General features: G+C 54.5%; 1 protein-coding gene and 1 long non-coding RNA gene across 5 annotated transcripts; one reads left to right on the top strand and one right to left on the bottom strand.

Annotated features, from left to right (window-relative positions):
• Positions 1 to 796: 796 nt before the first annotated feature.
• Positions 797 to 24,037, bottom strand: Sema4a (semaphorin 4A). 4 transcript variants are annotated; one of them, XM_040752473.1, is made up of 15 exons: positions 23,992 to 24,037; positions 17,482 to 17,649; positions 15,832 to 15,992; positions 14,843 to 14,905; positions 14,504 to 14,602; positions 14,189 to 14,294; positions 13,349 to 13,465; positions 12,808 to 12,932; positions 12,511 to 12,683; positions 10,983 to 11,133; positions 5,683 to 5,863; positions 3,266 to 3,384; positions 3,013 to 3,170; positions 2,643 to 2,743; positions 797 to 2,066 (listed from the first exon to the last, which is right to left on the bottom strand). In XM_040752473.1, exons 2-15 carry the CDS (start codon positions 17,618 to 17,620, stop codon positions 1,474 to 1,476), a joined length of 2,286 nt encoding a protein of 761 aa, XP_040608407.1. In that variant the 5' UTR covers positions 17,621 to 17,649; positions 23,992 to 24,037; the 3' UTR covers positions 797 to 1,473. The 4 variants fall into 4 exon arrangements, with proteins under 4 accessions (XP_040608407.1, XP_040608404.1, XP_040608405.1 ...); XM_040752470.1 differs by lacking the exon at positions 23,992 to 24,037 and adding an exon at positions 22,497 to 22,850; XM_040752471.1 differs by lacking the exon at positions 23,992 to 24,037 and adding an exon at positions 21,737 to 21,827.
• Positions 19,225 to 21,381, top strand: LOC121142441. The gene is made up of 2 exons (XR_005879470.1): positions 19,225 to 19,383; positions 20,288 to 21,381. It is a non-coding gene; the product is annotated as an uncharacterized LOC121142441 (long non-coding RNA).
• Positions 24,038 to 24,749: the final 712 nt, after the last annotated feature.

Below are 24,749 nucleotides of genomic sequence, written 5' to 3'. Positions count from 1 at the left end.
AGGTCGTGGACAGAGAGGGAGACCTACATAACAGGTTAAAGAAAACTAGGGAAGGGGTCAAAGGGAGGCCACGGTGGGCCCTCTGTGGGATTCAGTGGTCCAAGTAGAGACTGAATAGGTAGAGGGATGGAGAAAGTTACTGGCTTTTTGGTTTTGGTGTTCTGAGACATTCTTGTAGCCCAGGTTGGCCTCAGCCTTACTATGTAGCCAAGGCTAGTTTCCAGTTCCTGGTTCTCTTGCCTCTGCCTCCTGACAACTGGGATCACAGGTAAGAACCCCTAAACCCGTGTGTTCAGTTTTTCAAGGCATGCACACACCCGTAGTCAGGAGGAGGGAACCCATTAGGTCAGGTGGAGCCTTGCTGGGAGTCACAGGCGAACAGAGGAACCGGCAGCCTTAGTTGTGTGACTTCCGGGCAGAGGGAGGTGTGGCCCATGTGTGACTTCCGGGCAGAGGGCGGTGTGGAGGTGTGGAGAGAGCCAGCCCTGTCAGCTGTGCAGAGGGATGGGGTAGGGGGGGTGGCTGTGGGGTGAACTCTGCTGCTGTGGGCAGACCTGAACTGGAGTCACCATGAGCGTGGGAGGCTGGGGACAGCAGGTGTGGCGGCCATAGTGTCTAGCAGGCACAGCTCCGGCTGGTCCGCACTGTCCTAGCCCTGCCTGGTGTACAGGGAGGGGTTGGCTGGGGCAAGCTGGGACTGTCAGGCGGGAGCTGCAGAGTGCCACCCCAAAGCCTCATCCTACACTCTAGCTATCCTGATGCGAGCTTGGCTACATGAAAACAGCACATCATAAGGTTTGTTTAAAGCATATCTCTTTTTTAATAAAAAATAAATTGTCTGTGACAAGCAGTTTTCTGAATCCCAAAACACAGGGAAGAGGAGGGAAAGAATTCAAGAGGGGGGTCAGCCACACACGACAAGTCAACAAGGCTCAGATTATGCCCGCCATTCTAGCCAGGGCAGAAACAGTAACGATCTGTCCAAACTGAAGCAAGAAGGAAGGTGGTCAGACTTCAGAAAAGACTTCCCAAACAGTAGGGCATAATTGGTAAGGGAAGCATAAGGGGAGACCCCGGGAGAAGGGAAGGCTGGCGTTCAAAGCAGCAGTTGCTTCCAGAGTGGCAGCTTCTGGAATGGAGTTTGCAGGAACAGCCCCGGCTAGCTCAGATGCTCCGGGTTGTCACCACAGAATCCTGGACAGCCACACTTCTCAGGGTCTCCTGGAGCTCTTGGGATTGGTTGATCAAAACTGAAGAATCCTGTCTGGCTCTTCCTGTCCCAGCAGGGGTGCAGGTGTGGAGGCAGTCCATGTGCTTACAGAAGAGAGTCCCACAGGGGAGGCCCTACTGGGTGCTGAAGTGACACCCAGTAGTGGGAGAACCTCCCAGCCAGAGTGGCACTGTGCTGGCCCAGCGACACTGTGCTGGCCCAGCGACACTGTGCTCTGTTCAGCTCCCACCTGGGCCCTCAGTTTAAGCCACTTCTGTGCCTAGATGGTTGCTGTCCCCATCCACGTCACGGGCAGAGGTCCTGTAGTCCTTAGAGGGCTGGAGATGCTGTTCCCTGCTCAATGGGGCCTTTTCCCTGGGGGGTAGTGTCCCACAGCCCTGAACCTTGCCCCGAGCCCGTAGTGCCCCCAGTGGGGAAGCAAGGAGGACAGTGAGTACTCCTAAGAGTACTATGGCCAGGAGGACAGTGACGATGAGAAAATGGGGCCAGTAGGACCGCTGGGCAGCCGTGGAGGCTCCACCGCCCACCCTGGTCAGTGGGACTTGCACGCGTTCCCGGGGAATGCCCGCTAGCTCAGGGTCCAGGGCCAGGGGCTGGTCTTGGCTATCTACCCAGTAGGAGACCACAGGGTATGAGTAGCCATTCTCAGTGGCCACACACTGGTAGAGGCCCCCCACACCATCCTGAGGCAGCAGCAAGAGGGAGCCATTGTAGACCGTGGAAGGGGCTTCTGGGATTGCGGCTCTGCCGTGACTCCAGTGGTAAGACGCCAGTGCTGACAGGTGAGGGCAGGGCAGCTCCAGGATGGAGTTGGGGACAGCCAGGACTTCTTTAACTGGAGGGCAGCAAAGTGACACACTCAGGAAGGGGAAGGCGGGAGAGACAGACAGCCTTGCTTGCATCTGGTTCCACTCTGCAGCCCAAGCTGGCCCTGAACTCTCAGCAATCCTGAAATCTAGGATTATTGGATGACCACCGTGCCTGTCTGTCTTCCAATTCCATTTCAACTCCCAAACTCAAGGCTCACCGCTCCTCTGTCTCCAAGCTAGACTCCAAACCCAGGCCCAGTCTTTCTCCCATGTAACATCCGACCAGGTCCAACCCTGAGCTCCCAAAGCCAGCCAAGGTCTGGCCTGTCCATCATGGCGTGGGTGGCGATAGGCAAGCCTCCAGCATTCCTCACTCCAGCTCAGACACCAAGCCCACATCAACCTCAGCATGCACCCTGGTGCATCTCCATCTCAGAGGGCCTCTCCTAGCCACAGCCAGGTCCCAGTGCATCCTGACTCAGGGATTTAGGTCTCAGCCTAGGCAGTTGCTGCAGAAGCCATGGGGCAGCAAAGCCAAGCCCTGCCCAAAACCCTCAGTGCCTCGGCACCTCCTCCATGCCCTCCTCCATGCCCACACTCACTAAGCTGAGGGGAGCTCTGACGCCGGGGACTCCTAGCCATGGGACCACGGGCACATGCCCATCCCGGGTTGCCTCGTTCCATGTCCTGCTTCCAGGAGCTCCTGAGAAGGCAAGGCAAGCAAACTCAGCTCTTAAAACAGACACAAGTGGGGGAGGGGGAGGGGAGGGGGAGGGGGAGGGAAGACAAAGGGAAGAAGGTGGGCTAGGAAGACCAGGTAGAGGAAAGCAAGGGCAGCTTCAAAACTGCCCTGCAGAGGGGTGGAGTCTGGGAGTGAAGGTGTTGGTGCCCTTTGGGGAGAGGAATGGAAGCAGAGCTGTGTAGGGCAGCCTTGGCAGACTGTCTCGGCCACCGTTCAGGAGCAACACTCACAGGGTGGAGCCAGACAGAAGGCTGCACATTCCTGACTCAGGGTCCCAGGCGCAGTGGGGGTCCCTGGCAAGGACACAGTCCACACAGCTCTCATAGACACTGCAATTGGCCCGGGGAATTCTCCAGATGCCTCCTGAGAAGCCTGCAAACACTGCCCCCTGGAAGAGAGAGGGAGGATGTCGGGAGTACCCTGGCCCAGGCTCCCCAGGTCATCCCCACAGAATGATTAGATTCTGCTCGGGTCTCTTCTCACTTGGGTGGGGGCCAGCTGCAGGTTTCGGACAGGCTCAGGCTCAGGGCTCAGCTGGATCTCCTCCACGAGATAGGCACTGCTGTTCTCAGGAACCACGGCCTTGTGCAGGGATCCTGTGGCTGGGGAGACAAAGAGAGGGCGGAATGTCCCCTCAACACCTCACCACCGCAGCAAGCCAGGCAGAGAGCATCCCGGCCACTCAGTCCCTCCGTGGCCCAGGGACGGACAGAGGGCTATTACAGCCAGCTTTCTCCCTGTGTGTGTGTGTGTGTGAGAGAGAGAGAGAGAGAGAGAGAGAGAGAGAGAGAGAGAGAGAGAGAGAGAGAGAGAGAGAGAGAGAGAGAGAGAGAGAGAGAGAGAGAGAGAGACGCACGTGCACGTGGCAAGCAGAAATCAGCTATCTTACTCTGTCACTCTACTGGATTTGCTGAGACAGGATCTCATTGAACTTGGAGACAGTCTAGACTGGCTGCCTTGTAAATAAGCCCCAGGGACACCCCATCCGTGCCCTCCCATGCTGGGTTGATAGGTACCCAGTGTAGCGCCCAGCTTTTCCATGGGTGCTGAGCCTCTGAGCTCAGGTCCTCACAACTGAGCCATCCATCACCTGTCTGGGTTTTTTGTTTTGTTTTGTTTTTCTACTAGTATCAGAGTAAGCTGCTTTCTCAGCCCTCTTTTAACTTTTTGAGACAGGGTCTTACACTGTAGCCCAGGCTGGACTAACATGCAGTCCTCCTGCCTCTGCCTCTCAGGTAACTAGGATAACAGGCTTGCAACACCAAGCCCGCTTCTGACCACCCTTTTAATGTTTGCAACTTCCCAGCACCCAGAAATCTGAGGTAGGAGAATTACGAGTTCCCAGCCAGCCTGGACTATAGAATGAGACCCTGTCTCAAAAAACAACAACAACAAAAAATAACACCAAAAAGGGCAAGGCATGTGCGCCACCAACGCCCGGCGGTGGTTCATCTTCTAATTCCAGCAATTGGGAGGCAAAGACAGAGACAGAAAGTCTTTTTAAGTTCTGGGCCAGCCTGGTATACATAGTGAGTGTCAGGACAAGCTCCAAAGCCACAGAGAAACCCTGTCTCGAAAACCCCCAAAATAAAAGTCTTGGTGGTGGTGGCACATGCGTTTAGTCCCAGCACACAGGAGACAGAGGCAGACAGATTTCTGTGAGATTGAGGCCAGCCTGGACTACAGAGTTCCAGGACAGCCAGAGCTGTTACACAGAGAAACCCTGTTTTGGAAAACCAAAATAAATAAAATAATTTATAAAGTTGTCACCTCCCCTGAGTAACAGAATGAGGCCCAGCCACTAAAGAAGACAGACTCCCCTGGCAGGGTCCCCTCACCCTGCTCTACCTGATATTCTAACCTTATAGCTAAAGCTCCATGCAGTGTTCTCGCTCACAACAGCTAGGGTCTGTGTCTGTCTCTACCCACTCCACAAGCATGGGAATTTTTGTCTGTGTCTTTCCTGCTCAGCAAAGGCGTAGCAGAGACTCCTCCTAGCGTGGCCTGGAAGAGTGAAGGAAGACAGTGGCTTTCTGCCAGTGAGGCACCGTGGCAGGCTAGTCACATCCCCCAGGGGACTGTCCCTCTCTTTCCAGAACCACTGTCAGACCCAGCCCTGTCTCCTAAGCCCACCCTCGTTCTGGGCTCCTGGCCCTGGTCCTCCTGCCTCCTAGAGGGCACAGCGGCCTCCATACAGCAGCCCCCTGGATCTCCAGCCCAGCCTCCTGCCCCTTCACAGCTCGACCTGCCGCGCGTCTCCTCTCCTGACAGCTTTGCATCATCCTCTCCGCTGGATCCCTTTGGCCTCTTCTGTCTATTTAAGAATGATGGGGCCGAGAACCTGCCCAGCTGGTAGAATGCTTGCCTGCAGTGCATAAAGCCCTGAGTTGGATCCCCATACCGCATAAAACCAGGCCTGAGGCACGGGGGCAGGAGCACACCTGTGATCCCAGCACTTGGGAGGTAGAGCAGGTGGGTCAGGAGTTCAGGGTCAGCTTTAGCTACATAGTAAGTTTGAGACCAGCAAGGGCTGCATAAGACTCTCAAAAGCAAACAAATAAATAAATAAATAAAATAAGGGCCTGGCTCCTACCTTCTCCAGGGCACCCTTTGATGGCCCCACCCTACCCACTCACTCCTCCTGCCTCTGGTATAGCTTCTCCCAGAAAGCAGGCAGCTCTTCCTAAGACCAGAGAAGTCCAGTGTGTATTCCCCAGCAGACTGAAAGCTCGGAAAGGCTAGAGACTGGATGGTCCAGCTACTCCTCTGCAGAGTCCAGCAGGGGGCTCTCACCCTAATCGCCTGCCGGATGAACTCAAAGGCTTCGTGCCTCGACCTGGGTGCAGCCCCTGCTCTGGTCATGCCAGGGATATTCGAGAACCCCAGAACCCCATACTCACATGTACCCAGGTACATGACCACATGGCTGCTTCCATCAAGACCCTGGGCCTGTTCCACTGCAAGCTGTGTGTATTCTACACCAGACTTCACCAGCAGGGGCCTTCCCACCACGTGCTCATCCATCAGAAAATGGTCCTTCATGAAGGTCAAGGCTTTGTCAGAGGACGGGCCCGTGGAGCACTGGAGGAGGAAGGAAACAGACTGTGTTAGCGGGCACTTCAGCTCATGCATGGCTGCACCCCTCCCGCTCCCAAGACAACCCTCCCTTGCCCTCTTGCCGCGGGACACTACTCAGTTCAAGGTGTGGGGAACACTCAACCCAGTGCCCCTGGCTCTGTCAGGCTGACATGCCCTAATACACAGAAAGTGACCAGCGCAGGCGGCACGGTAGACCGAGTGCCGTGTTAGCCGTTTTGACTGCCCTGCTCTTCAGTGCCTGCACGGAGGCCACCATGAAGCAGGGGGAAGGCTCCTTCAGGCAAACACCCCATTTCACTGTGTCTGTGGTCCCAGGTATGGCACAGAAACCAGCAGTCAGTGCTGAGTCAGCGACAGACGAGGGCTATGTGGCAGCTTTTCACGAACTTGCTTCGTGACTTGGGGGAGTTCCTCCTCCATGCTGAGCCCTCTTTTTTTTTTCTTCACTCATGCTTAGGGTGTTGGACCAGCTGTTCTTTGGAGGCCTTGTCAAGTGGAGAGCATCTTCACTTAAGATAATTGTCCTTCGTATCCAAGAGCACCGTCCTGAAGCCAGCCCGCACCATCACCTACAGGCCGTGCATCTTAGTTACTGCAGGTGTAGTAACACAAGCTACTTCACCCCTGAGCTGCAAACTCCTCAGCTTTGTGCTGGCAAAGAATACATGGACCTATTCTTGTCTCCTGCTGTGGAGACTTTTTTAATGGTTTTTAAATATTCCATTTTAAGTATTCCTTTTTCTTTATGTGTATGTGTGTGTGTGTGTGTGCACGAGAGTGCAGGTGCCTGTGGAGGCCAGAGGTGTCAGATCCCCTGGAGCTGCCTGATGTGGGTTCTGAGAACCAAATTCAGGCCCTCTGCAAAAACGGTAGGCACTTTTAACCACTGAGCCACCTCTCCCATCCTTTTTAAAATTCCAGATATGATCTGGCCGTATCGCCCAGGCTGACCTCGAACTCTCGGTCTGCCTCAGTCTCCTGCATACTGGAATTACAGGTGTGAGCCACCACATTTTATGTAATAGGTGCACAGCCAAGGAACACTGGATTCGTGGGTAAAACTATAAACAAGAGAGACAGAATCTAAACCACACAGGAAAAAAAAAACCATAAACCCAAGAGGAAGCCAGGAGTGGTGGCTCACACCTGTCACCCCAGCACACTCCAGCCTGACAGAGAGGGTTGCTGTGAATTCAAGGCAGCTAAACACACACATTCTCTCTCTGTCTCTCTCTGTCTCTCTCTGTCTCTCTCTCTGTCTCTCTCTGTCACACACACACACACTCACTCATAGTCACACACACACACTCTCTGTCTCTCTCTGTCTCTCTCTCTCACACACACTCACAGTCACACACACTCTCTCACACACACTCACAGTCACAAACATACTCACACACTCTCCGTGTCTCTGTCACACACACACACTCAGTCTCTCTCTCACACACACACTAGATAAACTACATCACAGAAACATCACTAGGATCTAGACTAAACAGCTCTATAAGACAAACAAGTTATGCAAGACAAAGGAGTGGGGTGGGAGAGACCACTGACAGAGAATGCCTGTGTTGTGTGGCTGTCTCTTAACTCCAGCCCAGGGGACCTCACACCTCTTCTGGCCTCTGCAGGCTCCTGCACATAAGTGGTGTTACATAGAAACACACACATAAACAAAAAAAATAGCCTAGCTATAAAATAAACCTTAAAAAGAAAAGTATAAAAGCAATCTAGCTGGGTATGGGTGGCGCACGCCTTTAATCCCAGCACTCGGGAGGCAGAGGCAGGAGGATGGATCTCTGTGAGTTCAAGGCCAGCCTGGTCTACAGAGTGAGTTCCAAGACAGCCAGCGCTACACAGAGGGAAAAAAGTGGGGGAGGGGGTGGAGCTGGGGAGATGGCTTAATCAATAAATGTGCAAGAATAAGGATCTGAGTTTGGGTTTCCAGCATTCCCACAAAAGTTAGTGTGTGCCTGTAATCCCCGTGCTGGGAGAGGGAGACAAGAGGATCTCTAGGGCTTGACGGCCAACCAATCTAACCAATCAATGAGCTCCAGGTTTGGTGAGATCAGTCTCAAAAAAGCAAGATGGAAGGCTGGGCACAGTAGTCCTAACATATGGAAAGCAAAAGCAGACAGATCTCTGTGAGTTCAAGGTCAACCTGGTTTAAATGGTGAGTTCCAGGACAGCCAGGACAGCATAGTAAAAACAAAAAAAGGTGGGGGGAAGATGGAGAAACAGAACACCAACCTCTGGCCTATAGCATGCATGCATATGCACACACACATACACACACACACACACACACACACACACACATATGCACTCACTAACACCCCTTTATGATATCTGTGACACTATTAGACTATTAGGAATCTGAGCTGTGAATGGTGGCACTTGTCTGTCATCCCAGCACTTGAAAGACAGAGGAAAGAGAATTGCAATTTTGAGGCCAGGCTGACTTACATAGTAAAACATGTTTCAAAAATTAAATTAAAATAAGGGAGTTGGAGAGATGGCTCAGTGGTAAAGAGTACTTAACTGCTCTTGCAGGATCTGAGTTCAGTCCCTGGTACCTACAGGTGGCTCACAACATCTTTTTGTTGTTGTTGTTTTGTTTTTTTTCGAGACAGGGTTTCTCTGTGGCTTTGGAGGCTGTCCTGGAACTCACTCTGTAGATCAGGCTGGCCTCGAACTCACAGAGATCCGCCTGCCTCTGCCTCCCAAGTGCTGGGAGTAAAGGTGTGTGCCACCAATGCCCAACTGGCTCACAACATCTATAATTCCAGTTTCAGGGGATCCAATGACCACGTCTGGACTCCTAGGCACCCTCTAAAGCTGTAAGCAAGCCCTCTCCCCCACCTAAATGCTTTCTTTAATAAACTCCCTCGGCCATGGAGTCTCCTCACAACAACAGAACAGGGATTGGACAACGAGCACAGGAAAGCTACTTAGAACTGAAGAAAATAAATGAAGTTCCCAGGCTGAAGTGGTCCACAGGGCGTCCAGTTCAACACAGAGACCGTGGAAGCTCAGTGTGGAATTTGTGAGCACGAGGGACTAGCCAGGTGGGTCAGCAGGTAAAGGCGCTTGCAACCAAACCTAAGGACGGCCTGTGCTCGCTCCCTAATGGAAGGAGGGAAGCGAGTCCTGTAAACTGTCCTCTGACCCCTCACACAAAACAAGCAAACAGTAAAAAAATGCATAATTTAAACATTAAAAGAGTCAGTGAGAGAAAACAAGTTACATTCAAAGGGTTTGGTGCCCAAACAACCCAGGACATTTCCAAAGCAGCTCTGGAAGTCACAGGTAACACAGTGGCAGCATAAGCCTCTGATCTCAGCTCTCAGGAAACAGAGGCAGGGATCTCTTTCGAGTATGAGGCCAGCCTGGTCTACAAAGCAAGTTCCAGGACAGCCTGAGCCATCACATAGAGAAACTCTATCTCAGCACACGAGAGAAGGTAAGAAAGAAAGATGGAAAAGGAAGGTACAGCCGTGAGATGACGGGAGAAACTGAAGGTAGGTCACTGGAGAGCAGCCAAGGGACTCTCCAGGAAGAGGAGGAAGGGAAGCTGCCGGTGCTGCCGGCGTCGCCGCAGACGCGGAGGTCAGCAATCTAAGATGCAGCCCATGGGCTTTTCTGGAGAGCGTAACTGTTTAAAGAGGCAATGGTCTGACTGCAGGAGATGCAGGGAGAGGCAGAAATGAGTCTGAGAGCTTAGAAAAAGCAAGCAAAAAAAGACTAGGATAACGACTAACCCCAGGAAAACCAAAAAGTATGAAAAAAGGAAAAGTCACCGTGGCTTACTGCGTGGCTCAACTGTTAATAAGTCATATGCATTAACCCTGCCAGAGTTACCGACAGGCTGCTGAGATGGTTCAGGAGGTAAATCTGACAATAGCAGAAGGAAACCAAGTCCCCAAAGTTGTCCCCTAACCTTCACAGATATGCACGGCACACACGCAGCCACACATAGTCACAGACAACAAATAAATAAAAATTAATCTTTAGAAAATTACTAGGGGTGGGGAGTGTGGCTTAGTGTTAGAGCACCTACCTGGCACTAGTGAGGCCCTGGCTTGGATTCTCAGAACTAAAAACAAAAGGCCTATGTCTTTTTTTTTTTTTTTTTGGTTTTTCAAGGCAGGGTTTCTCTGTGACTTTGGAGGCTGTCCTGGAGCTAGCTCTTGTAGATCAGGCTGGTCTCGAACTCACAGAGATCCCTTTGCTTCTGCCTCCGAGTGCTGGGATTAAAGTGCCCAGCCAAAAAGGCCTGCTTTCCAATGCTCACACAGTGGTTAGGAATAGTCCATTCGGAAGAAAGGGAATGGAAGGCTGGTTTGCAGAATTTGCTGCTTTCCAAGGTGCACACGGCCTTGAAAAATGATTCCAAGCTACCAGGATTATGGCACTGGGCACAGATTGAAAGGAGATATGCCAGAGAAAGATGGGAGTGGCGGTGCACGCCTGTATCCCGGCACTTGGGATGGAGGAAGGAGGGGAGTTTGAGGCCAGCCTTGGACAGGACTGGTGGTTCATCACCAATCCAGTAGATTTTCTTGGTTTTGTATTTATTTACCCATTCTGATACAGAATCTTGCTGAGTAGCCTGGCCTTGCCTGCCTTGCCTTTGCATTGATTCCCCTGCCTCTGCTTCTACCGGAGCACTGAGATGACAGATGTGCACCCCCGCACTCGGCCTATTTGATTCTTTAAATGGGTACACATATAATTCAGATTTTAAAAAGTTACAGGAAATGTGCAGGTGAAAAGTTGGACATGATGGCACGTGCCTGAACTCTAGGCATTTGGGAGGTAGAAGCAGGGTGATTAGGAGTTCAAGGCCAGCCTGGGCTACTTGAGGCCCAATCTGAAAAGTACAAAATGTGGGTGACGCTGCCCAGTGCTGGGCACCGTGCCCAAGCACTCTTACTTCTTTGCTGATACACTTAGCATGGAAAGAGGTGGCCGGGCAGCTGTTCCGGATACAGGGTATTGGACATCTGTGGCATACAGGCTGGTGCGCGGGCATCCACCATGCCATGATGTGCCTTCACGTGCATTCCGGGAGGCTCTGGGAGGAGTAGGTGGTACTCACACTGCCTGGCCTCGGGTTGGCCTCTGGGCCCCTGTAAGTGGTCCATCGGGAAGTTTCCTTGTTCAGCTCCTTGAACTTTCCTTTAAAGACACGCTCAATGTCCGAGAGAGGGAAGGCACAGACAGCAGAGCTCCGGGTGCCACCGACCTGCCTGGGGACAGAGAGGCACTCACTGTGGTTTCCTCCTCCACTTCTCAGCCACGGCTCCGGCCCCTGGTGAGTTCAGTGGAATCCCAGCAGGCTGGAGGGTAGGAGCCAGGCCAGCTCTGGAAGGTTCTTTTTCCCTTGCTTATGATAAGGACCTGAGAGCCCCAGAGGGTTCCCTGGCTCTGGCCTAAGACCTGGCTGGAAGCCCATCGCAGGATCTGAAATATGATTGTTCCTAATGAGGATTAATTGGGGCACAGGCCCTGGGGTGGCCCCTGCTTGTCCTGCCCCGGCTGGGCTGTGCCCACAGGAAGAGCGGTAGAACCGGCTTCAGGCTGGATTTACATGCAGCCTTCTTTAAGTCCCTTGGATTCTTGGTCCCCAGAAAGTAAATCACAGCTTTGCTATTGCTTCTGTCTCGGGCTGTGTCCCATACTCTCTCCGACACACTGGGTTCTCAGCTCTGCCCTTCACTGATACCAGACCCGCATACCAGAAACCTTTGCTTCCTGAACACTGTTAGCAGATGCCTAAACATGGTGATGCCAGACCATGGTGGCGGGACCTCTGGCAAAGGTCGCCAGCAAGGCCTTCCTGTTTTTTCAGTCTCCCTCTTGGTCCTGGCCATTAGGAAGCCGGTGCTCATCGTATGGCTAGCGTCACAGTAGCTTTTGTGCTATGCACATCTTCTCCCAACCCACTGGCGGTTTCCTTTTATTTTAATTTCCTTACCTAATGGATGGGTCTTGTTTGTTCACTTTGAGACCGTCTCCGGGAGCCAAGGCTGTCCTCACTATGTAGCTGAGAATGACCTTGAATGTCTGATTCTCCTGCCTTTTCTGTGTCCCTTGTACCACGTGGTGCTAGGGATCAAACCCAGGACTTTGTGCCGTGCTAGGCAAGCGCTCTGAGACTGAGCTACATCCCCCACCCCTGTTTATTTTTGAGACATTAGTCCTTGAACTTCTGATCCTCCTTCCTCGTCACCATGTCTGGCTCTATTTTACCGGTGTTTTGTTTTGTTTTGTTTGGGACAAGCTCTGTCTGTGTAGTCCAGACTGGCATCCAATTCCTTGTCCTCTTGTCTCTACCTTCCAAGTGCTGAGATCACAGGCCTGTGCCACCATGCTGGGTATTTTGCTGACTTTTAGTGTCTGCCGTCTCTAAGCTTCCTTCCATCCTTTCTGGAGCCAGGCAGAATTAAACTAGTCTCTGAGCTTTGTTTCTCCCTATGCATGAGAGGCTGTAGGAACCCTGTGGTCTGGTGACACTCCTTAAATGCCTCCTAAGTAAAGTGCAGTGTATAAAGTAGGCTTTCATCAGCTCCCGCCTCCCTCGGATCCCCGAGAGAAGCCCTCCTTTTCCCTGCCGTGCTGCTCACCACTGGGAGGTAAAGACTGCATAGACGCGGGACACAGAGGGAGAATCGGCGGGCAGCAGGACTGCGTGGCGGATGATGTTGAACGGCAGCTGGCCAGGCTCGGCGCAGAGCAACTGGGCCTTCAGGAAGGTGGTCCACTTCTTCTGCAGCAGCTTTTCTCCTCCGACATCGTTCTGGGGGAGCCGGGCGAGCCATGCGGTGGCCTTTCCGCGCGTGGACCCGCCCCATCCACCTCTCCCCACTCCCATTGGCTCCCTGGCAGCCAGCCCTCCTCCACCAGACCAAGGGGATGCAGACCTTACAGACTCGAGCCACCCTGGATGTGTACAGAGCCTCAAAGAAGTCGAACTCGCTTGCTGTCTCCTCGAAGAAGAAATAGACCACCTGGGTGGACGGAATGGCCGCCACGAAGGAAGCATCCGCTGAGGGGGGGAGGGGGGAGGGCAGGACAGTTAGACTTAGGGACTGAGTATCAGGAGGATCAGAGTTCCCTTGGTGACACCCTTAGGTGGGCTCTGAGGGCCAGGACAGAGGTTGCCTCCTACCCCATAGCCTGCTGAGATATATGTGTACTTTTTCCTTTGTGAGATAGGATCTCACTATAGCTCTGGCTGGCCTGAAACTCACGATGTAAAACCAGGCTGGCTTCCCTTCAGAGACCCACCTGCTGCTGCCTCTGCCTCCCAAACGCTGGGATTAGAGTCGTGCACCACCCCAGCCAGCTGCGAGTACTTCTCTAATGCATTTTTCCAAAGAGAGCCAAGTGAGTTAAAGCAAATCACAGACCCAGGGGGAGGAACGGGGCCCAAACTCATGTTGACTGGAGTCGAGGCCTTACGGTGCAGCCAGCGCAGGAAGATATCAGTCTTGAGAACAGGCTGGGAGCCCAGTGTGCGCATCAGGATGGGCTCACTGCCCAGGAAGTTGCTCATGGTGCCAGAATAGAGCATCCCATCTAGGACCAGGGAGAGGGAAGCAAGTGTATCGGGGGAGGCTGCCAGCCCTCCCCAGACATGCCTTCCTCCTGTCCCATACCCTTTTGCAGAACCCCAAAGCCCAGCTCACTCTGCCTCCCTCCCCCCCCCACACACAGCAGGAACCCTTCTTAGATCCCTCTGGCTACAGGCAAAGGTCTGTGAAGCCTTTCGTATTGAGCACTTGTCAGCCTCCTTATTCTGGCCCTGCCTTACACATCAATCCCAGAATACCGCTGGCTTGCACTAACACACCGTGGGTCCCTGCTTATCTTTTAAGTCTGCTCGAAAAGCAATGGCCACCTCCTGTAGGAAGCCAGACTGGGGAGTCTGTGATGGTCTGTTTCTGGGCAGAGACACATGATGTGTTTGCTGCAACCCCTTCAGGACTCAGCTCAGTACGGAGCGCATCAGGAAAGACATTCGCCCATGTACAGTGGTTAAACAAGGGGCTGACCCTTGGGGCTCTGCTGGTGCCTTACTACCACGAGGCCTAGCATCTTCCCACATGGATTTTGTGGCACCCCTTTGGGGACAGTTTCCGGAGAGGCTAATAACTGGGCTTCCTGGTTCTCCCTCTGATCCTGCCCTCCGAAGCTTCTGGTTCCCTCTGTCCTTTCCTTTGAAAAACTGTCATGCCTCACTTTTCCCAGAGCGACTAGAAAAGGCAAGTCTTGGTATGGTCTGGGAAGCCTGGTACTCACCGACCAAGACAGCTGTGTGCTTGTGAACGGGGTCAAAGGGGCTTTGGCCCTTCCCGTCCATGACCTTGTCCTTTAAGATGGGCAACAGGTAGGAATCTTGAAGTTCCTAGAGGGGGGAAGAGGCTGGGAGCCCAGAATGCCAGGGTCGCACATCTCATAGGTGAGGAGCATGAGGGAGGGAGTAAAGGGGACGGAGAGGGACATTGGATGGGGCCAGGAATCTTATGAGGGTCCTCAGGGGCCAGCAACTCCCAAAGCTTCCAAGAATAGGCGGGGGTGGGTGTGAGAGGAGGTGCCGGGGTGTCGGGGACTCACAATGAAGGCACAAGCAGGGCTGAAGGCAAAGGTCCCGCAGGTGTAGAGGTGGGTGGCGTTGAAAGAGGCCAGGACACGGATGAAATTGAAACACTGCGTCTGGGGGAAGCAGAGAAACCAAGTTGCCAGGCCCCTCACCCCAAACTCCTCAGGTCTTAGAGGCCACCCCCCAACTCCCAGAGAGAGAAGAGCTGAGATCAACACTGAGAAACTTGACAAGACACCATCCAGGCAAAAGTTACAGGGACAGGCCCTCCTGTGCCTGCCTCTCGGGCCACCAGTGATGGTCTTAGGTACACGGGGGTTCTGTGGCCAAAGCCCTGCCTCCTCTCCACTTACCTCATTGCTTTTCTTCTTAAAGGCACATTCACTCTTCTTTCTCTCACTAGCCGGCCAGGGTATCTGAGATGAAAGGAAATGGGGTCTTTGGTTTTTCTGAAAGCCGCCATCCCTCCCCTCTCCAGCTCCTGTGTAGAAACCCCAGGAAGGTGGTTAGTGACCTTCTGGTAGGCAGTCGTGATGCCAGGCGGTTAGGACTGCCGTTCCCACACTACTCTGTGGTAGAACCAGGGGGGTCTGAGTTCAAATCTAGGCTCTGCCGCCCGAGGACTGTCCATCTGGCTCAGTTTCACAGCCTGCTGGTGGTTGCCCTAGATGGCATGTGTAAGTGTCTGACACACGCAGCAGTGGCCGTCACCCACACCTTTCCTGGGGGAGACTGTCAGCTCCTGAGCCCCCCTTAGAGAAGCTGCATAGGAGGGCTGCAGACATCAAACTTAGGGCCTGCCACACTCTAGACAAAGTGCCCTGCCGCTGAACTACATTCCTAGTCCAAGACTCTGGAGTCTTAACCCACACCCCATACGTGCAGATAGCCAAGAGACCACCAAGGAGAATCCATGAACCATGGCTTCCTTCCTCCCCTGCCCTGTTTCCCCCTCAGTGCTGTCATTAGGGAGATGATAGCACAAGCATCTCAGATTTCTCTCCTAGGTAGGTGCACATCAAATTATTTGAGTCACTGATTTGAGTCAATGTTTTCCTCCTATGCCAGTGATGTCCGTGTCAGCCATTTCAGCGGCTGAGTCTACTCAATCGGTATTCATGGCCTCGGTAAGCAGAGAGAGAGAGAGAGAGAGAGAGAGAGAGAGAGAGAGAGAGAGAGAGAGAGAGAGAGAGAGAGAGAGAGAGAGAGAGAGCACAGCGGCATTTCCATCCTGCCGCTGCTGATTCAGAGAGCCGCAGCTGGCGGTTCACACGAAACACGCTGGTCCCAGGCAGCGGCCGTCCTCACTTCCAGCCAGACCCTTCGTCCCTGGCCTCCTCACCATGTTCCTCAGCCTGGGGATTCCTGGGTTCTGGATATTCAGGGCCAGGATGGCCTCTCGAGCCCCGGCATAGAGAGTGTTGCCATCGGCGCTCAGGAGCAGCGTGTCGAAGTCTCGGAGGCCTTTTTGGTGGAAGAAGCTGAGGGCTCTGTGCCCGTCTCCTGTTGAGAGGCAGTGACAAGAAGAGGATGAAGAGGAACATGCGTGCAGCTGATTCCTGAGACGAGGCGGGGGAGGGGTGGCAGGCCTCGGCAGCTGGACCCGCTCCCGGCAGCCCCCCTTTCCCTGAACCCCCAGCAGCGGGCATCTGAGATTTGTGTGATGAGTCCCCAGAAGAGAGAAGCAGCAATGACAAGGTAGTGACAGCCTGGGGCTGGTGGAGAAGGGGGACCCTGCTCAAGACACCGGGAGGAAGTGAGGTTAGGAGATGCATGCTCAGGCCCGGGGGCGCTCGCCGCAGTGAGGCAGGATGGGAGAGAACACTGACAGGTAGACACAGGAAGGGGCGCTCAACCACAAGCAGCCGAGCAGGTGACTTTTGCTTCAAGACCTGTCACAGTTAGAGTCCTGCCACCCCCACTTCCCCTGTTTCCTCCCCTTGCTCTGCTGTGGGAATCTCCCACCACTAGCAACGCTGTGACTGGAAAGGCCACGTCCTCTCCCTGTCCAAGCCCCGTCAGTGTGGGCATGCTTGAATGCCACCTGGACAGGCTGAGTATGCTGTTACTAGGGCCGCTCCCTACCGAGTGTGGTGTTGTGTGTGCGCTCAGACACATGCGAATGCGTGAGCTCCTGCCCATCAGCCAGGAAGAGTGGGCGCTTCAGACCCTCCCTCGGCAGCACATTTTGGACTTTTGTGTCAGTCAGAGGACAGCCGGTTGTTACCATGTCCTCAAGGAATCTTAGGACCAAGAGGAATGGGAAAACCAAGTGTTTCAGTACGGCGTGGACTGCTCTGGTCTGAACTCTGTGCTCTGCACCCTGAGGCTTCATCCTGCATCCTCTTGAGGCCTAGGCTTGGCTGTGTTTGCACTCCCATCCTATACTCCTTTGCCATTCTGCCTCAGAAGGCTGCTAAGCTGCAAACAGAACTGCCCAGCTTCTGCGCTGCTGGTGGTGGTGTGTGTGTGTGTGTGTGGCACTTCCCTTGGGGCATTTCCTAGAACAAGAGGGTTCAGAAGCCCCAGCAGGAAACCACTGAGGCTGGGCACCAGACTCCAGCCCATTCCCAGGTGAGCTGTCCAGGGCGCCTTCCCCTGGTGCCCATCCTATGGGATACAACATGGCCTAGTATGATTTCTGCGCTTGGCTTGGAGTCTCCAGCTCCACGGACAAACTCATGGGATTTGGCTTTGGGACACCTGGAGCTGTGAAAGCAGTCAGGACTCTAAGGTGCCCTGCTTGGTGACAGTGACACTTGAAGAGGGCAAGAAAAATCACTGGCTTGGCAGAAGACGGGCAGCAGTGGCCCTGTCTTCTCTTCCTGGTCAATTTGTACCTGAAATGGGCTCCCCCCCCCTCCCAGGACCTCCACTGCTCCCTGACATCTCTGTCTCTCCATTCCGTTGCCCTCTCTGAAAGCCCCTTCTCCTTCCTCCACCCCTTCGTCTTTGCACTGACATCCATACCTCCCAGTTACCGAACACTCACCTGCGTGATACCTGACTCTGGGCATGGGCCCCTGCCCTCCAGTCCCTGTTGCAGGTGGCAGCAACAGCAGCAGGAGCAGTTGGAAGAAGAAAACACCCAGGAGACTCCAGGGGTCCTGGCCCGGGGATGGTAGGGCCATGGTCCGACAGAGACTGTCACCAGATGGCTCTGGGGAAACAGGCACTTTCTGGGTAAGCAGTGCTAACCACACCCTTCCTGAGGACCAATAGGAGAGCCCCAGGGGGCAGAAGTTCCTCTCTGGAAGGGCCCTCAGAGTCTCACTTCCATTCCGCCCCCCCTTCTCTCTAGGTAGGGGCCCTGGTGTGACCCATGCTCCACCTCGGGTCTCCTCCTTCTAAAAGCCCACATTGTCACTTCCACCTGACACACAGAAAAGTCCCTTCCCACTCTTGCCCCTTAGCATCTCCTGCCCCCATGGCCCAGAGCCCCATCATTCCTGGCCCTGGACAAAGGGCTTCGGGGGACTAGATCTTGTACTCAAAGGGTAGATCCCTAGGCTGGCCTGTCACTCAGCTGTGCCTACACCTTGTGCCTGCTACTCACCCCAACCCTGGCAGGACAGGCAGCCTACTCTTTCCCCAGCCCCCAGGGGCTCTGACTCTGGTTTAATAGGGCCTATCCAGCCTTCTTCTTCAGGGTAGGGGCATGCCAGGTTATCTGCCAGCTTGGCCGGCTGCATTTCTTGGGAGTGGCCTAGGCAGGAGTCACTGGCAGACTCCCAACCTCTGCGGCCTCCCTTGTCTCTGTGCCTCTGCTGTCTGCCTCCCTGGGTCTCCGCAGCATCAGCCTCCCCCATGACCGCAGAGGGCAAACTGCCCACCTTATCTCACATACCCTTAAGCCAGCCACACTGAGAAGTCCTGCGTTCAAACCCTGAAGCATCCAAGGCAAAGGAGGGGGTCCGGGCAAAGAAAGCAGGCTCAGCCCGGCTGGAATGGGAGCACGGCCCTCCAGGCACCCATCCTGCGAGAGCCAGTGTGGGTTCCAGGCCAGGGAAACCAGAATTTCTACCTCGAGTTGTGACAGATCCTGGCTTGGGCGGAAGTTGGTGAACGGTGATCAGGGCGGGGAGACGGTGATGGGGAGGTTCACGGGCTTTGTGGGAGACACACCAACCTGCCTCCACTTAGTCTATCCAGAAATTATGGGCTTCTTCTGGGCCACTTGAGTGATGTCCCTGTGTCTCTAGCACACCATTCTAAGCAGCCTAAGCTGCGGTCTCTCTTGCTCAAGACAGCTCAGTATGACGCTGTCTTTCAGATTCCTCTTTTCACTGACTCTGCAGAGGGGCTCCCCCACTGCCACCTACTGAGAAATGGCTACAGGAGCCTAACCTTCGAACCTCCTACATCCTTGAAAGGAAGAACATTTAGAGCCACGCCTTTAAACTCAGCACTCAGGAAGCAGAGGCAGGTGGATCTCTCTGGGTTCTAGGACAGCGTGGTCTACAGAGTGAACTCCAGGACAGCCTGGTCTACAGAGTGAGCTCCAGGACAGCCTGGTCTACAGAGTGAGCTCCAGGACAGCCTGGTCTACAGAGTGAGCTCCAGGACAGCCTGGTCTACAGAGTGAGCTCCAGGACAGCCTGGTCTACAGAGTGAGCTCCAGGACAGCCTGGTCTACAGAGTGAGCTCCAGGACAGCCTGGTCTACAGAGTGAGCTCCAGGACAGCCTGGTCTACAGAGTGAGCTCCAGGACAGCCTGGTCTACAGAGTGAACTCCAGGACAGCCTGGTCTACAGAGTGAGCTCCAGGACAGCCTGGTCTACAGAGTGGCTCCAGGACAGCCTGGTCTACAGAGTGAGCTCCAGGACAGCCAGGGCTGCACAGAGAAGCAAACAAACGAGCAACAACCACAACAAGAAGCCCACATTTGTATTAGGTTTGTGTCTATGGCTTTGCTGAGGCCGCCCTCCTGCAGTCTAACCTCTCCCACCCTTAGGACAGCATCAGGCCAATGGGAAACTTGAGGAATTTCCCCTTTGAGCTCATGCTTCATAGGATGCACTTTGGAGATGAGGCACCCAGCTGGAATGGTGGTGGCTGGTTCTTCCTCCCTAAAGGCTTCAGGGAAGACCTTGTAATGCAGGGTTAATGAGGCATCAAGGGCTCCTAGGCCAATAAAGAGTGGTTGGGCTCCTGCCCACTCACCCAGGTCAGCTGACTTCAGGCTGAAAAGCACAATGACCCAGGCTGCTCTATCTGCAGTAAGTACCCATCTCCATCCTAGACACATTTCTCACTGCCAGGATGGTTCTCCCTTTCAGTTACAGTGGAGCCCACTTGATGCTTCCCCTCCTGTGACCATCCTCTGCCATGGCTCAGGAGCTGGGCTCACACAGACCCCCTCCTGAGGACTATGTCTGTCAAAATTTGCTAAGCTCCCCCAAGCCCTGATGCGGATTGTCGGGACTCTGCCAATCTCTCTGTTCTCCTGACGTCATCTAAGTCTCCTTGACCCCCAGCTCGGGCTTGGGAAGCCACCACCCCAGGGCCTCTCTTTGGGGACAGATTGGCCTATCTGGGTCACAGGGAGGAGCCATGAGAGGGGAAGCCAGAGGAGCAGATCCAATGCCATCCTCTCTACCCTGCTCCTATCCCTGGGCCTCCCACAAGACCCAGGGCTCTCCTTCTCCCACTGTGAGGGGTTGGGCTGGGGTTCAGGCCTCCCAGCTTTCATAGGCAGGTTAGTCTTCTTACACAGAGAAGGAAGCAAGGCCAGGGACACTGTCCAGTCAGCCTCCCATCTACCTCAGACAGGTGTATTTGGGAACCTTACCCTACAGGGCTGGCTCCCATCTCCTGCCCCAGTGGACGGATTAACTCAGCTCAGAACTGATCAATGGGTGACGACATAAGCATCAGAGTGGAGTGAACCAGGGGCTCCCTCTCCTCCAGCCAAGAAACAATCACTCTGGAACGATTCCTGACTCAGAAGGAACAGAAACCTCCTCAAAGACAGGCCGTCTGATGTCAACCTCAGTCGAGGTACTTCCTGTCCCTGGGTCCCACCCACTCTCTCCTCACAGCGCCTGCCTTTCGGGTCAAGCTTACAGGAGAGGCAGGTGGGAGAAGGGTGCATGGGGGTACATGGCTCCCACAGCAGCTCCCTCTCCCTGGGACTTCACAGGTACAGTCACACCCGGCCCTGTCCTCAGAAGATGCCCCGCTTGGCATACCCTCCTGCCTGCTATCTTGAAAGTTCTCATCGTTTTTTGTTTTTTTTTAAGAGGACTGCGTTTTCATTCACACTGGGTCCCACAAATTATGTAGCAGGTTCTGCTCCCAGGGAGCGTAATCCACACACCCTCCTTTGCTACGCAAATGAGGAAATCAAGGCCAGTGACCGGAAGCATCTGGGCCAGGGCTGGCTGGCGTCAGGCAGCAGGCAGTCTACAGAGGGAAATACCATCTTCACTGCCCCATTCCCGTCCTTCCAGTTCAATCCATCATGAGGCCTGGAGCTCAGCCTGGGGAATCCCCAGGGGCATGTCAGACCTGGAAACCACGGCGTTAACCTTAAACTTTCCCTGTCAGATTCCAGCCCCCCAAGTCCTCCCCACAACCCCTAGGCCATAAAGGAGAGTAGCGCCTCCCTGTGAGACTTGACCACCAAAAGTAAGGGGAAGCAGGGGTGAGAAGGGAGACATGCTGGAGGATTGATTTTTCTCACCCTACCCCTTGCTGCTCTGGAGCGACAGCCTTGCACAGATGTCTCCCTGAGAGAGTACGGAAACCACCGCTGGCTTTCCCAAGCTCCTTCTCTTCCTAGCCTTGAGGGCAACCTTGGGAGAGCGGGGTCTTGGGGGTATCCTTTTCCTGCTCGCCTTTCAACCCACTGCCCTGCCCCTTCTCTAATGATTATAGTCAGTCAAATCAACTTACATGATTGTGTGTCTACTCTGTGTGTGTGTGTGTGTGTGTGTGTGTGTGTGTGTGTGTGCACGCTCGCACGCACGCACTAAGGATGTCCCGGTCTGTGTCCTCAGTAGCCCACCTCTTCCTGACGCTGCAGGTCTCCGGCATTCTTACCACCCACCCCACTCCATCCACCTAACCCCTTACCCAGTGCCTCTTGGGTTCCCTCTCCCAGTCTGGCTAGTGCTGGAAGCTGCGTTGAGCATTACACACAATGGTCTGACTGCTCTGTCTGCCCCTCCTCAGGGCAGAGTCAGCGCCAGACAATGGCCCGCCCCTCTGTTCCGCACTGTCTGTCGGCTCTCCCCGATTCTTACCTGGAGCCGGGGATGCCGCCGCCGCCGCCGCCGCCGCCACCGTGCTTCCCTCCCCCTGGAATGCCAGGCGGCTTGGCTTTCCGGTCTCGCAGTGCCTCCTTCCCGCCACCCTCCCACCCCCATCCCCAACCCCATCCCACCTCACTGGTCCTTAGTCACCATGGCGACCGCATCTCTAAGTGGGAGGGACTAGAATCTCCCCATATTCTTCCTCCTCCTCTCCTGTCCCACTGTGCCCCACTTGTGTGACTCCTGGGTTCTCAAGTGTGTAGGCAGGACTCCAGATGTGGCAAGGGGAGACACTCTAACCCCCAGGTCCCTGCTCAGCTCCTTTGGCCACCCTCAGGCAGGTACCAGAGTGCAGGCATTGAATTTAGGGGACCACTGAGGCAATACCCTAACAGCCAGCTTCCCTAAGTACTGAGAATGGATGAGGATGATGCACCTGGATGCTAGCCAGTCACTGACAACTGGAGTTTACCAGTGAGGATACATACAATCACAGACGTGTACGCAGAATCTCCATCAAGACGCTTAGGACACCATCTTCATTGATACCCTGACCTCTGAGAGAGGGGCTACTCTTCTCAGGCAGATCTTCCTGAGTCACCTTACAAGAAAATGGTGTCTCCAAGAGCCCTCAATTAATGCCCCTGAGACCTGAGGTCTGTTGTAAGAGGTGGATAGGAGGCAGGCCTCAGAAGGAACTTCCCAAAGGTCGAACAGTAAGTGGGAACGGAAGATTAGAAACAACACTGACCTGGATTCGTTCTCATTTGGAAAGCAGCACAGGCAAGCAGGGTTTGGTGGGGCTTTAGAAGCTGCCCTTCTCATGCAACCCTGTCACCAGTGCTCCTCTGTCTCCTCAGGACCTCAGCTTCTTCAAGAAAGTGAGGAGCTAGGACAGACCCTGCAGGCTGGCTTCCTAGGAGTCCAGGACTGCCCGCTGAGCACCACGGGTCTAAGGAACCAGGTCCTTGGTGCCAGATTGGCAGTCTATGACTTGCTGCATGACCCAGGTTGGGCCCTTGCCCTCTCTGACTTCCAGAAGTAAAAGAAGGGCTCTTCAGGCCACCTGCGAGCAGCCTGGCTCTTCTGCAAACTCCACAGTACTTTTAAGAAAAAGGAAGTGAGTGCCCTGGAGGGGCCAGGCAGGGCTGGAGGCTTCACAGGCCACTCCTGGTTCCCTTTGGGTCTAGGTTAAGATGGGGGTGAGCAAGCCAGGCATTGGTGGCACACGCCTTTAATCCCAGCACTCGGGAGGCAGAGGCAGGCGGATCTCTGTGAGTTCGAGGCCAGCCTGGTCTACAGAGCGAGTTCCAGGACAGCCTCCAAAGCCACAGAGAAACCCTGTCTCGAAAAACCAAAAAAAAAAAAAAAGAAGAAGAAGAAGAAGAAAGATGGGGGTGAGCATTTCCTTCCAGGGTGGGATGGGGAGGAGTCGTGTGCTGAGGGTAGACATGGGCTCAGCAGGGCCACTCGCCTGCTCCTGTTTCCGAACCTCCTCCTTCACTGTCCCTAGGCCTGGGGCCTGTGTCCACATGCTCTGCCATTCACACCAGGCACTTGAGGAAATGGGGGGGGGCGTGCAGAAGAACCCATCCCCATCGAGGTCCTTGACTCCCTAACACCATCACCGTCACTCCTAGGGGAGCTGAGTCCTGTCTTTCCAGCAGGATTGGAAGCGACTGCCTCCCACAGTGATCTAAGGAAAGGGGGAGCCTACAGGTGTCCTTGGCTCCATGGTGTCCCAGTCTTCCCTGCCTTACTCTGGAGCTAAGCTAAGCAAGCATGACAGCAGGGCTCTTAGTTCCTGTGTGGCCGTGGTTGGAGAGGGAACCAACTGAACGGCCCGACACCCGGCTCTCTTGTCTCCAGCTCACAGGAGGAAAGGGAAAAGCCGTTGCCTCTGCTGCTATGAATGAATTCAGTTTCCTCTGGTTGCCTAGCCTTGGTTTTCCCACCTGTAGGAAGATGAGGCTAACAGTGAGTAGCTAGTGGAATTTAGCAAATGGAGGTCCCTGGGAGAAATGAGACTGGGAGCGGGGTAAAGAGACCCAGGCAAACTGTGGCTGAGGAGTCGTCCCTAAAAATTCCCGGGGATGCCCTGCCAGCCCTGCAGAGGCAGGACAGACAGACTTCACCCCACCGTGGGGCACTGAAACTGGCACATGGACGCTCCATGTCATGGCACCCCTCTCCCACTCCCCCACCCCAGGGATCATGTTCCCTCCCAGACCACTTTTACACCTTACCCCCAGCAGTACAGACCCTAACCCAGGCGTCCGAGACTTGCAGCAGAGTCTGTGCCCGGCAGGGGCGGAGCAAGGGCAGACATGGTAGGGGAGAGGGCCTGCCAGCCCCCTCCAGTGCCCCAGTTCCCAGGCAGCTCTTAAAGAGACCAGGAAGAATTAGCCACAGGCAGCTTAGGGGGTGAATGTAGAGGAAAGGAAACGGTAGGGACTGGGGAGCAGTGTGAGAGTTTGACACCACCCCACCTTCCCTGAAAGCCCCCAGGCTTCTCCGCCTGTCCCTGGATGTGGGTGCCACACTGGCCACCCACATCCAGGCCCTTGTTCCCCTTGGGCTCCTGCCCGCTTCCTCCCCTCCCCCATATTCATGCCACCCCAGTCTCTAATGAGGGATGCCAGCTGGCACTGACTGGAACGAGGTATGGAGAACAAACCCAAGACGCGGGAAGACCTGGGACCCAGCTGTAGGGGGGGTCATCCCCCATAGTCAAGACGCGGGAAGACCTGGGACCCAGCTGTAGGGGGAGGGGTCATCCCCCATAGTCAATCTGGAGCTGGCGTAGACACTCTTCTTGGTGACCCCACAAGTCCCTCAGGCAGAGAGAGGGACGACACTGGACACCCCCACTTTCTACTTCTGATGGCCATGAGGGTTGTGACAAGGAAGAGAAAATGAAATTTGGCATAGTGGTACAAGCCTGTAACCCCAGCTCTTGGGATTTAGAAGCAGTAAGATTAGAAGTTCAAGGCAAATATACGCA

Source organism: Mesocricetus auratus, unplaced genomic scaffold (assembly GCF_017639785.1).
Source record: "Mesocricetus auratus isolate SY011 unplaced genomic scaffold, BCM_Maur_2.0 Super-Scaffold_100009, whole genome shotgun sequence".
Taxonomy (NCBI): Eukaryota; Metazoa; Chordata; class Mammalia; order Rodentia; family Cricetidae; genus Mesocricetus; species Mesocricetus auratus.
The sequence above is the reverse complement of the archived record's forward strand: the minus strand, read 5'-3'. Positions and strand labels throughout refer to the sequence as shown.